Raw genomic sequence first — 14,164 nt, forward strand, 5'->3', positions numbered from 1 at the left:
AACATTATTTTGTGAATGTTTAAATTGTAATGGGCAGTATAGAGGTTAGACTTGATGCCCCAGGGGGAATACTAATGTGGCAGTGGAAGCAGTAACGAGTTGTCAGACAGGCAAATATCACCTGGGAAATCTTTTATTATATTGGTTTCTCTTGACAGTTATTCTTCAGTGGTATGACTTTTTCCTCTTCTTCTTTTTCCTTTTACTTCTTGTTCTTATATTTACCCCCCCCCCCACACACACACATACCGTTTACTCCTTGTGTTCACTGCAAACTAATGTTAGCAATGTTACTTTTAACTAAGATCTTGTCCTTTGGCACACGGGCCTGGCTCTTGTGCATGACTTATCGTTTGGTGATGATAATTGTGATTATAAAGATTCATCCAATTATCTGGAGTGGTTCAACAGCCATCCAACCATTATTTCTGACTGATGTACAAACAAGGTTTATGTTCATGTCACATCAGTAAAAGGTTAAAACGTTGCCACGAACAGATAGACAGTCAAGTACAATGCATTATGCTCCTGCCAAATATATAGAAGGGGCATAATATGGAATTTAATAAGAGAGGGGGACACGTCGTCTAGGTTATGCGAGGCAGAAAGAGGGACGCTTAAAGAGGTGCAAGAGGCGGACAGTGCCCATGCTGGCACATACTGTACACGCAGGACCAGAGGTACAGTTCACTAATAATCTCACTTACTGTGTCTTAACATTTTCGTTTAAATACCTAGAGATGTTGTTAGTGTTGCCACTAACAAGCACACACAGCAAGCTGCTTCTTTATGTTAGTCGAACAATATCTATTTTGCCAAGATGGCCATCTAAAATAAAGCCTGATATAAAATGCTACTGACTAAGCGTAATTACCTTCCTAGACTAGCATCATACACTATTCTAAAGAGCAGAAGCAGTAAAGGTTTATGTAAGAAAGAGTACCTGGAATATGGGCGCAGGCGGGACAGGGCGCTGCCACTGTGGCCAGCACGACTGGGTTGGCTGACACCCCACCAACAGCTCCCTCCGACTCCCGCCCATTACCCGATCTTGACGACATGCGCCCACTCTGCTTCAGGAGTCGCAGGATGTCCTTCTTGATGGAGTCCATCTGACCGTATGCCCGCGCCGTCTCCCGTTTTCTGTCTTCCCGCAGCTCGTACCTGAAACAAACACAAGTATTATACAAGGTGGAGCAACAGTCACTAACCTAATCTAACCTTATTTAACCTACTTTAGCTATAATTTTGCTATTTTATGATAGTAAACGACGTCTTACATAAAAAAATATTTTTTTAACTATAAATTAATTTTCAATGACTTACAACAATAAAAACAAAGGGTTTCCCTAAATAAATAAATAAATAAATAAATATATATATATATATATATATATATATATATATATATATATATATATATATATATATATATATATATATATATATATATATGTGTGTGTCTGTGTGTGTGTGTGTGTGTGCCCCGTTTGTGAAATGGGTTCCGAACCTAACCTTTGGTGATTGAAATGATAAGAAAAAATAAATAAAAAATAAAAATATGCCAGCCAGGGTGCCATTCAAAAGTGCTGCAATCTTTCTAGCCTTAAATTATTGGATTTGATTTTAATTCATTGGGTAAAAAAATCAGAGCCCAAGCCAGAGTTTGGACCCAGAACCTTAAACTCAAGTTCTCCTCTTACTCAACCTAGATTTCTGAGGGGTGGAAAGAGACACACCTGAGACTGGAGATGTCTTGCTTTATCTCGAGCAGATCATCCTCATTGACGCCATCCTGACGGTGCTGCTTCTTGGTCTGGTGGATGTAGCGGGAGACGAGACGACGCATAACTTCTGCGTATCTGCTCGACTGGCTCATCCGACACGGGAGACCACCCTACACGACCCACACACGGCACCAAAGACATTGAGAGGGAGGGGAATATGCAATTAGTAAGAGTAATGTTGTAATGTTTGGATGATGATTAGGCAGAGAAAGATTGAGAAATAACATCAATAGAACAAGAATTATATCAAATCGAAAAGAAATATGATTAAAATGAAGGAAGTCAAGACTAAATATACCAAATACGTCCAACTTGAAATAAAATTATCATCGGGTTGTCTGCTTTGTAATAATGAAAGCCTTAAATTCCAGCTATATATTTAAATAACCTTAACTACAGCTATAGAAAACAAGAGTATCGCAATAATTGAAAAATTATAGTTAAAAAAAATCACGAAGCAAATTGAAACTTGTGATTGTTCTTGTAGTTCTGGAGTTTTTTGGCGAAATGTTAAAATCAAAGTAAAATATATCTGGACAACTATAATGAAAAACAAGCTATAGCAAGGGTCTTATATATTCATGCTGTTCAAGAACCAGTGTGAACAAAACCCAATGTGAACAAAAACCAGTTTGACCAAGAACTATTATGAACAAGAACCAGTATGAACAAGAACCAGTATGAACAAGAACCAGTATGAACAAGAACCAGTATGAACAAGAACCAGTATGAACAAGAACCAGCACGAATCAACTTAAAAACATTATTGAAACAAAACCCGTCTGACAAACCTGTAATGCACCTTTCTCCATGGCAAAACTCCTCCTCTTGTCGGAGCGTTTGCGGCTCCTCCTATAGCAGATATACTGGAGGCAGTTCTTAACAGTCCTCATGAAATAGAAGATAGCCTTGGGGCTGATGATGAGGTTGAATGGCGCGGGCAGGGTAGAGCCGGGGTCGAAATAGCTCATCCACAGCTTGGAGCGTGCGAACTTCCACTCTTGATCGGCATGGTCCTGCATGGTGTGTGTGTGTGTTACAGTGTGGTTGGTGGTCACCGTGTGTTAGTTGTGGCGGAGATAAAACACAAACTTGGATAGCTAAAGGGAACTCATATTTCTTATAGTCTGGGTTTTACGCCATGTATCATAATTGCGGTATGTTTCTCTCGTGTCTTTGAGAAACTGATCACGAGAAAGGTGGGATGAAGTCCTCACTGACTGATGGGTATATCAATAAGTCAAATAAAAGGATATGTATATCATGGTGAAAACATAAATATCTAAATCTTATATGTATTTATTTAAGGCGATTCAGAGTGCTATAATGAGTCAAAGATACAATGATTAACGTAAAACCACAGTGGTATGTCAAACCCCGGTACTGTGAGTCAGCTGACAGGAAGATGGCACCTCGTGTGAACTGTGTACTTTTTCCTTCAACAGAGACAAGTGTTTGTCCTTTTATGTTATCAGTTATTAATTTAATGAATCACAAGAACCTAGATGTTGATTTCATTTACAAACACTCAAATGGGAAAATAATTGTACAACGGTAGTAGTTCGAATGGTTAGGAACTGATCATGAGCAAAAATGTTGAGGTATAGAACAGATGTGAAGATTTATAAGAGAGTAGGACGCTATTCATGCTGTTCATGTTATATCATAATTAGTCTGCAAATACAAATAAGAGGATGAATTCACATCATGAAAATTTTAATTTCACAGAACTAGGAATAAATCGGAAAACAGAAAGACGACCAGCCATACTCCTCGAGGCTGTCTCCCCTGTTGCAGTTGGCCACTTTAGCTCTCAAAACGACATGAAGGATACACTCGAGCCAGACTGAACTCTTAGCACAGTGACCACCACTTGTACTGGTGGGTCGCAAGTCTCCAGCTCTGTTTAGGGTTTAGCCCTTCTTGGTGACAATTTCTTGCTGAAATTTCATATTTAAGAAATAATAAAAGGCTATACCAGTTTTATTTTAGAACATCAACGAAAAAATCCTCATTCGGTGAGAGCAATTGTACTGAACCTCAAACTATTATGAAATAGTTCTTAGCGGCGAACATGATTAACTCACACATAGTTTTCATTTTGTTACACAAATCCAGTTATTGGCAAACATGACTCAGAATATATTGAGATGAGTGATGTTGACCTTTATACAAAGTTACATGTAAGGTGTTACATTACTATTATACAAAACACAATTTATTGTCAGGAGGCATAACTAGTCAGTAATCAACACAGAACACTAGAGGCTGACTTGAACCTGTAGAGGACGCTTTAAGGGCCAGTTGTAACATTTACAACTTATAATAAAATTATATATATATATTGCAGTACAGAATTATAATGACTTCCACACCGAGCAGAGTTACATTATAGTTGATATAGAGTTGATAATTAGTAGCGGTCTGCCATCTTCCTACCAGATACCAGAGTGTTGACAGTTGAGGAATTTGGGTGGCGGTGAGGATCAAAGTCATGGTTATGGTTAGTAAAAAAAAAAAAAAAAAACACAGACATTAACCAGAAACATTTTATGTTAACTGACTTGAACTCTTCTGAAATGGGAGAAAGAATCAAGTTTTTGTTAGGGATGAGTAAAAAAAAAATAATAATAATACAGTATATATATATATATATATATATATATATATATATATATATATATATATATATATATATATATATATATATATATATATATATATATATATATATATATATATAAGGCGGGGGAAATAATTGTTTGAGGTAAATAGAACTTAATCATGCCAATACAAAAAAAAAACAATACAAGAGAGCAATGCATACTCTACTAAACCTACAGACACGCATTCAAGAAACAGGATAAGAGAGAGAGGGAGAGAATAAGGGAAAAGACAGAAAAAGAGAAAGGAAGAAAAAAGAAAGAGAGAGAGAAAGAGAGAAAAGGGGAGAGAGAGAGAGAGAGAGAGAGAGAGAGATTCACAACAGCTAGTAGGGTGGACAAGGATGGTGAGACTGTAGGCTACAGGACGGCGCTGTGAGCTGTCACGTCGCTCACACTGCGAGTACTGAAACCACTGACGAACTGACCCGGCGTGACAACCTCGAAGGTCGTTACTCTCTTCGCAACTTCCTTACCGCCAGTCGAGCAAACATCAAGAAATAAAGAAGTGTGACATGGCATTTTTATTTCATGTCTATACACTCCCCGAGGTTTGGAAAAATGGTATTTATTGTTTATAGTCTACGTTCGTTAGTACAAATACAGAACCAATTTATCTTTCCGCTTTTTGGTCGTTTAAACGAGGAAAAAAAAGACAAAACAAAACTTCTTTAGCTTTACTAATGACTGCTACGAAGGACTAACCTATAATGAAAAAAGAAAACTGTAGTAAATATATGAACGAAAGCTTGTATGGATATAGTGGATAGTGTTAATCTTAAATACAAAAAAATGTGTTGAATTACGGACACCATAAATCGACTTTATACGACATATTTTTATGAAAGTGAAACAGTGCATTATAACTTAGTAAACAAAATAAAACAAATGATAATATGATCTTCAAAACCCCTTTACTTAATAACAGCCAGATAGGAGCGATCCGTGAATATATCCGGCCAAGCTTATGAGGTTTGGCCAGTTGACCCCCGAGCCATTTTGTGACTAGTGATAACGTATAACTCACTCACTGCCGGAGTAAAGATCAAATTATCCTCTAAAACTTCGGAGTAACACATCATAACGCTGCGCACCTCATTATTTCTACACAACAGATCACACTTCATTTGTCGTAAACCAGGGTCACTGTAACTCATGAATCAGATAACCAGATATTAAAACGGCCAGGTACTATGCTTCACACCCTGATGGGGAGTTTACTTTCATCCTAAGAAGGAGAGTGGGGCACCTTAAAAATTACCCGCATACCTGAATGGAATCAGGGAATTGTCTTGCTCAGATACATATTTTGTTATTTAGGAACCCAAGAAAATCCCCAGCCAAGTGAGTCTGTAGAGCGAGTCGTGGACCATATCAGCCAAGAGACTAAGGCGCCTCACATTCATGGGGAACACTAAGCCTAAAGAAATTCCCTTTACCTATGAGCTACCAGAGTACCTAAAATATCTATACAATAAACTTAAGATATTTACACTATAACATGAGACCAAGTACAGTACCTCACTCTGTGCCTCAACATCGAAGAGGGAAACTGAACTTGCCGGAGGGGACACCAAATTTGTTAAGCTATCAGGTTTCCATGAGTGTCTGCACAAATACGTTCTTTTGGAGGAAGTATTCATGGGACTTGGAGAAGAGAACCACCTTGTACAAACACTTAACTTCCACCAGCAAGGATTAAGCCTCAATCAGGAGCGAGTAAAACAGAAATACTGTCAACGAGATGCCCTGTGTTCAATATTAATGAGGTTTTAACTTCCTACTGAACGGGCTCATACAGTTCCACGGTCTTGCCTTTAAAAAAATATATATATTCCGCAGATAGAGGAACCGTTGGAAAAATTTAACTAACTCAATCTCGGGAACTACAGCACTCTGACTTCATGAGTCTTTCGTCTAGGAATTGCTAACTCATAGTTCCCTATGGATGATTCTACATCTGGAAGACCAACTGACCTCGGTCTAGTGTCCCACTGGTGCCTTGGTCACTAACTAGGAGAAATGTTGATTTTTCCCAATTGTCTAAGAAGCCTTCTGTCGTCAGAATCACTGTCAAATTTGGGAAACTAAAACCAACTTAAAAGATAAAAACTTGTATTAAAATATTGGTTATGGTATCCTCTCAGTTGTATGACTGATTTTCAAAGTTTACATAAACTTAGAGATGGACCCAGACTAAGCCGATCGTGCAAATAGACGAGACAGACACATCTTTCCAATATATACAAATCAGGAAATTACCAAAATGGCTCTTGAGAGGAACACTCCAGTAGTAGGGTGTGTCATAGGAGGGAAGATCAGCTAAAACTAATGGCCCATCACTTTTTTGGTAGATTTTAGTGTATATAAACAGAAAATAATTTCAGTTTCAATATTTTGCAACCTTTTGCTAGGTAAATTTTAGCGTGAAATTTATCGAAAATCTAACGTACAGCTGCATTAGTGCATTACAATTAAATAGTGAACATTGCTTTCTGACTTCATTCTTTAACAACCCAACGAACAATATTTTTTTCTGTTTCAGATTCTGATGCATTTATAAGTTGATAATATTTGCGATGGCTGCTTGTGTCAGGACGAGGAACCAAAAATCCAGCCATCTCAGTCACTATCTTGGGTCTGGGAGAGAGCTCCTGAAGTCGGAGTTGCCTACATTGAGAGATGCTTTGAGATACGGTGTTTTAATCAGGCAAATCAGTGAAAAGAACCAAAGAACTTACACAAACAAAGACATTGCCAGTGATATGACCAAAGCTGTCTTGGCACAGTACACTCTGGCTAACGCTCAGTTCAAGCCTCCAGTCATAACAAGTCAGAAGAAGATTAGTGAGAGACTGCTAGCCAGTTGGGAAAAAACCAAGATATCTCTCTCTTGGGAGAGGAAAACTTGCAGTTAAGGACAGCTTTGCCAAGCAACTGGACCAGTTATTTGACATAATTACTTGCAAGTGCCCAATTGTTCTCTGTCCTGGGATTTGGATGCGATCATTGACTGTAAATCCGAGGCCCACATCTCCTGTATTTGCAAGCGTGAACTGAAGATTCCTGTGATCGAACTGGCATTTGTCAAAGCACAGAGAGAGAAGACTGACAGTATAGGGGCTCTCATGATTTCTAGCCAAGATATTCTGGAGTCCAAGAGACAGGAGGCTGCCACAGAGAGACAGAAGAAGAGAAGAGTTGCCGAGGAAAAGAGACTTGAGAAGGCCCAGGGGGAGGTAAAAAAGGCCGATGATTGGAGTCAAGCTGATTCAGAGTTTAATGACTTCCCCATGGCTGATCCGAGTGCTGACCAGGAGATGGTGACTTTGTCCCTAACCAGAAAGGAAATAAACAATCCCAAACCTTGGGCATAAGATTCAGAAATAGGAAAGATATCCGAGCATAGCTCTGGCCAGCATGCGACACACCACACTGAATCTCAGAGAAACTGCAGAGATAGCAACAGCTGCCTGGATTGACAGTGGTTTGATACTGATGTTCACCTGGTGATAGATCTTAACAAAGTAAGGAGGAAGCTCAGGAGAAACTTGTCCAGTAACCTAGAAGAGGAGTTTGATAAAGGGGATAGAAAATGGAATCAATTGTTTGTTCTTTGATGGGAGAAGGATAGCGCAAAGTGTTGTGAAAGTTGGAGATTCTGACAAGTTGTTCCCTGCCATGGTGAAGGAGGAACACTACTCCTGCTGCAGTGAACCAGGAGGGAAGTATTTGTGGCATTTCACTCCAGAAAAAGATGACATCAGGAAACCAGCTGAGAGAGTGGCAGATAACATTGTGAACTGGCTCAAAGAGAGGAACGTAGACCAGACCCTGCAGGCCATTGGAGGGGACAGCACCAACACGAACACAGGGTGGCAAGGGGGGGTCATACAGTGGATAGAGCGGAAGATTGGGAGGAACCTGGTCTGGATTGTTTGTGACCTCCACACCAACGAGTTGCCACTCAGACATCTGATCCAGGAGCTGGATGGCAAGACTCTTTCAAACAACAGATAGTCTGGTCCTCTTGGCAAGATGCTGGACTCTGCCACTGAGTTAGAAATAAATCCGAGCTTTGAAAAAATCACAGTTGGCCCTCCACTCGTTGAGCTTGCACATACTGTCATTGACGACCTGAGTACTGACCAGTACTATGGTTACATGATTTGCAGTGCCATCAAAACTGGGGTCATGCCTGATAGACTTGCTTACCTGCAGATAGGTCCAGTCTCACATTCTAGGTGGCTCACAACGGCTCCTAGGTTCTGCAGAATTTGAGTCGCTCATCGTAAACTGAAAGGGAACCAGCTTCACAACCTGAGACTTATTGTCCAACTCATCGTGAGTGTCTACTTGCCAAATTGGTTCAACACCAAGGTCAAGTCATCGTTCTCCGAAGGTTCGAGGCATGTTCTCTTCCAGCTTGAGCTCCAGAGGAGTCAGCCAAGGAAGGTTGTTCAGATTGTGGAGCAGACTGTGAGGAGATCTTCCTGGTATGCTCATCCCGAGGCAGTTCTGCAGACAATGCTCTGCAGTAAGGATGAGGAGGAGAGAAGAGTGGCAGTCAAGGTCTGGATATAAGGACTTATGAGAGGATCTGGGCATGACAGATCAGTTGGTGACGATTCCTTCAGGAGTCAGAAGACTCCTGAAGTCAATCTAGAGTGCCAAGACCCTCACTGATCTCATAGATCTGGATAACATCGGCTTCCTTGATGAACCCCCCTCTTACCTGGCCTCACCAATGTTCAAGTCAGAGCTTTCCTGGACAAACCCATGCATGTCCCTGCCTGGCCCTCGCACACCCAGAGTATAAAGCGTTGTGTACAGCAAGTGAGCGAGGCCAGCAGTCACGTGTACAGCCAGGAGAGGAGGGAATGCTACATCCGAGCTCAGGTGGTCAGCAGGAAGGTGATGAGTAGAAACAGAAGCAAGAAAGACATGTTCTCTATGGTGTGCAGCAACACCGGGTCGTAGTAGTAAAACCTGTTTTTGTATTTGATGATTTTGTTTTCTAAAGGAATAATAAATTTAATAAATGTGTCAAGATCATTCGTTTCACTATTCTGGATCATTTTCATCCTAATAAATTAACCTGATACATTTACTTTACTTTAAATAAGCTATTTAGTGGTGTTGGTAAAAGGGTGGGAATACTGAATTTTCATAAGATTTCAAGTTAAAATTTACCTAGCAAAAAATGAAAAATTTTCAAATCTGAAGATATCACATGATTCTGCACATAGAACTACATCATTAATACCATGGGCCGATTTTTCAAACTCAAAAAAAAAAAATTCGCCTCCGTATGACACACCCTACTCCAGTAGGCACCCTTCCTGTCAACGAAGATCAGCCAAACATCCTTCCATCTCACTAACGAAATAATATTAATAACACAGACCTTGGCCCAAGGAAAACATTAATCTGCATTGACTCGAAAGAAAAAAGATCACAGAATAGTGTTCTAGATACAACGATGATCTACATAATCCCCAAGATATTCTTTTTCAGCGAGACAGGAAGTCGTTCCTGGGCTTTCTAATCCACTGTAAGCGTCAGACACCAACTACTCCTTAATGCCAAAAGAGACTGAACTCGTAAACTTAAGAATATCCTTACCCGTCCACACACCCACTCTACTATATAAAATTGTTCCCACCACACGGAAACGAACTGAGTTTGGGAGAGAAACATTTTGTGAACATTTAAGCCAAGTTGTAGCCCGTAGATATGTCGGGTAAAATCGCAAATCTTTTTGGATCGAAACCAGACAACAAAGAATTTATGATTATAATAAATAATAAGTATTTGATGTGACCTCATTCGCCCACATATACCCAACTAGAGGAAAATTTCTGTTGTATCAAAATGGGGACGGTTCACTGATGGTGTCCTTATCTACCTGATGGAAGTACAGTACGCAGACTTTTCCTTTATCATATTCATGCGCTGCTTCCACTGACTTGTTTATTCTACAACAGTTGTAGCCCGAGTTTACAATAAGATAATTCCACGTGTATTTTTCTTCTCCTTTAGCTCTTGAGCTTTGAGTCACTTCCCTAGCTTGGGCAGCCATCATACATTCCATATAGTAAATGTGTTCGTTTTTTGAAGAACAAACAGTGGGGATCTGTCGACTAAGATGTTTCAAGTTATTCTTATGAATCTCTCACACATATTTGACATAGTTTGGCAGAGTCTAATTTCCTCATTATAATCTTAATGGTGTACTGGTAACGTTGCAGTTAAAACAATTCTTACACTGTTAACTTACTAATGTAGAAAGTCAGTAGCTCATACTGCCTCAGCACGAAACTTTGCGAATTCTAAACCATAGTACAAGTAGCTATCAAGAAAGAGATTCATTCTCATGAGAATTGTACACATCACCGGAAAAATAAAATAATATAATAGCTATGAGCATATTAATAGAACATGTCAGATTAAAAAAGGAATTATAGAATATTCAGTCTGATGAAAGTTTAAAAAACATCCATAGCAAAATTGTTAATGAATGAGCTTCAAAAACTATCAGAACATTTCAAAATAAGTGTTAAAGACTTCAGTATCAATATAAAAACAAAAATAAAAATAAAGCAGTAATAAACGAAACACTACAGTGTCATCCTTCAACATGACTCGGGCACCACATCATTCAAAACAAGAACTCGTGAAGATGTCCCATTGTTATAAGCTAGTCCTGTTGGGCACTTGATCCATTATGTAATTAAAGCAAATATTAGGTCAAAAGAATCACAGGATGAGGAAGAGAAATAACCAAAGCATCAGTCATACATTATCTTACTTTATATAGAACCAACCGTGTGACACAGCTTACAAACAAGTGACCATCTCAGTGGCATCAACAACAAGGATGAAACTCATGCCGCTCCACAGATCATGGCGATCACCAAAATAAAACTCAAACAGTCACATCCAACTCAGCGGGTCAAGGCTCCAGTGGGCGGCACAGGGGCGCCGTCCACCGTGTTTACCTCCACGATCTGGAAAGAACGACTCATCATGGCAATGAGCATGTTGACCATCACGGTGATGGCCATGATGAGGTAGGCCCCCAGCAGCGAGTGACCGATGATGTCCGTGAAGAGGTGGTCCCGACGGTTTGACAACTCCTTCAGGGGGATAACGCCGAAGAGGGACCAGAGGAGGGCGGTGTAGGACTTGTCGATCCTAGAGTGTGGTGGAGGAGGTGCCGGGGTCAGTGAAGCACACACTCTTACGTGTGGGGGAGGCACACGGACGAGTAAATTCTTATGGGTAAGGGAGAGGGATCAGACACTAGGGCTGTAAATGGCTCTAAGATCAAATTGCGCACAGTATTAAAAACTGAGGGTTGGGCGTGAGGTGCTAGTGTTTAAACGGACATGAGGACGTGTTGGGAGGGAGGCAGATAAGAGGGAGGGCGTTCAATAAATATAATTCAAGGTTAAGGATTTTTTGATAACAGACACTTACAACAAGCCAGGTATAAGAGTTAGTGGCTTGGCGTAAGCTTTTATTCCGTCCTTGGAATAATGTTACCCGTGTGACTCGAACAAGAATCATTAAGGCTTGGAATCTAAGTGGTCTTGGATCTCCATCTAATTTGGGTTAACCTTCCAAACCCTAATGAAACCTCTGGTAGGGGAGGTGAAATGAGCTGTGAAGTGATTATTATAATGAAAATATCGAATAATCTATAAAAAAAAAATTGCAAAAATGATAACATATACCATGCTGTGGGAAAGACAGGATGGTGGATGTGACAGAACCTGCAGGAGAAAGCGGTAAAAGATCCATCTAATAATCACTACATATAAGCTCGTGTGAACAAAACATGAACATGAAATGTAGAAAATCTATTACAAAATTTCAATTTTTTTTTCTAGATTAATTTATGACCTACGAGTCATTAACAAGTGACTTATAAGATCCATACCAGCAAAACATCTTCTGGCTGAGCTGTCCTTTGCTAGACCACTTGTGACATGTTTAGTGACGGGTTGGATTATATAGAGTGGCAGCTTTGTTGCAAATGTTGTAACTGTACGGTCAGAGGATCCTGCTACTAAATACACCAAGAGGCAGGCAGGGATCTTATAGGTTACTAGTTTCTTTCCCTCGGTCATGAAATGGGATTTTATACTTCAAGCATCTATAATCATCATCATCATCGCCGTTTTAGTCAGCCATTTTCCACGCTTACAAGGGTTAGCCGTGATCACCTGATGGCATGGTGTCCCAGATTGCCATCAGGCAAATTTGAAGAAAGTTTCATATTTAAGAATGTATAGGAGATGTCTTCTCTATTCTGGTGTAGAGAGCTTGCTTGCGCTCCTGGCAGCACGCCGAATGAGCCCTAGAGAACTAAAATATTATTACAGCATTATAATGTAAGAGAAAATAAATTAAAGGGTGGTACTTGTTCTGAAAATGTCCTGCATGTTACGGTCATAAAAGCACAAAAGTGATGATCTGCGCCTTCTCCATCCACAGCCTCACTGGCAGGAGATAATACTGTAGTCTGAAAATTTTATAAATTATCTAACAGCTGAAAGTAAAACAAACGTATATTACAATGCCATTAACAGATAAAGAGAAGACACTTCAGAAGGCGTTAAAAGTGTCTTGTTGTTATCCCCCTGACACGAAGGTCCAACTGCATTTTGGCTTCTCCCTGTAAGAGTAGGTATTTAGGTACAAAGTGCAAAAGTGTCATAGATGATAATTATACCTAGAATTATTCAGAGCAACAAAGAAAACACAAAAGCACTAAATAAAACATTCGTCATCGCATGAGATTATTCTTATCAGTGATAAGTGACAACAAACTCCAGTAGGTCAGAGGGGGCACAGACTGAGCTAAGATCATTCTGGGAGTGTCAGATACGAGATACTTATTACCTGTGTACTTTGTTAACACTCTTAATCACAGCACAGGAGGAGGAGGAGTAATAGATGAAGATGTGTCGACGTGCCACAGCCTCCCCTCCCCAGCTCCTCATTCTTATGTGCTACTGAATTGTCTAAAAAAAATCTGCCTTTTTACCATTCACTGAAGCTAAATAATGAATATATCAAACTTGGATGTTAAAAGAGAATAAAATGCTCATCTCTCATCAAGACTGACTTTAATTTTCCAAACAAGTTTAAAATACAACAGAATCTTTAATTTCAATAACACTTTGGGAGTTACAAATTATTGGTTAAGTATCGAGGTTTCATATAACTCTGATAACAGCTCACGTTTGTTATTAAATTAGACTTTGCGATGAAAACAGTGTGTTTTTTAGTGATTGAAGAAATAAATTATATAACAGGTACCTGACATGACCTGGTGTCGCCCTGAGGGGTACACGACACTCCTGCTGTACCAGATAGAGCCAGAGTATAAACAGTTGACAACCATCCTCACACCAGCAACACTGAGCTCAATATTCACACATTTATATTAAAGCATCAGGACGGATATAATGAGTATACTATGGTGTTTAAGCACGACATATACTAGTGCGTTTTCACCTAGAACTATAGAGGGCGGGTGAGGGGGGGGGGGGTGACCAAGGCAGCACAGTTAATCATAACGAATTGAATACTTAGATGGAATGAAATAATTAAATTTAATAAACTGAGGTTATACGTGTACAGTGATGTGTGTTGGTGGGTCGATCAGCCCCTCTGAGGGTCACGTCCGGTGGTGATGTTGCT

At 39.8% G+C, this 14,164-nt stretch overlaps 1 protein-coding gene across 1 annotated transcript in view; it reads right to left on the minus strand.

Annotated features, from left to right (window-relative positions):
- Positions 1 to 14,164, minus strand: part of LOC121859413 (transient-receptor-potential-like protein) — a 201,793-nt gene that overhangs the window by 22,612 nt on the left and 165,017 nt on the right. Inside the window, exons 14-17 of the mRNA XM_042356208.1 lie at positions 11,452 to 11,647; positions 2,579 to 2,803; positions 1,740 to 1,897; positions 944 to 1,164 (exon numbers count right to left, since the gene is read on the minus strand). Coding sequence (XP_042212142.1) covers positions 944 to 1,164; positions 1,740 to 1,897; positions 2,579 to 2,803; positions 11,452 to 11,647 — 800 coding nt within the window. The remainder of the gene's footprint in view (positions 1 to 943; positions 1,165 to 1,739; positions 1,898 to 2,578; positions 2,804 to 11,451; positions 11,648 to 14,164) is intronic.

The sequence above is a fragment of the Homarus americanus genome, unplaced genomic scaffold, assembly GCF_018991925.1.
Source record: "Homarus americanus isolate GMGI-L3 unplaced genomic scaffold, GMGI_Hamer_2.0 scaffold7626, whole genome shotgun sequence".
Taxonomy (NCBI): Eukaryota; Metazoa; Arthropoda; class Malacostraca; order Decapoda; family Nephropidae; genus Homarus; species Homarus americanus.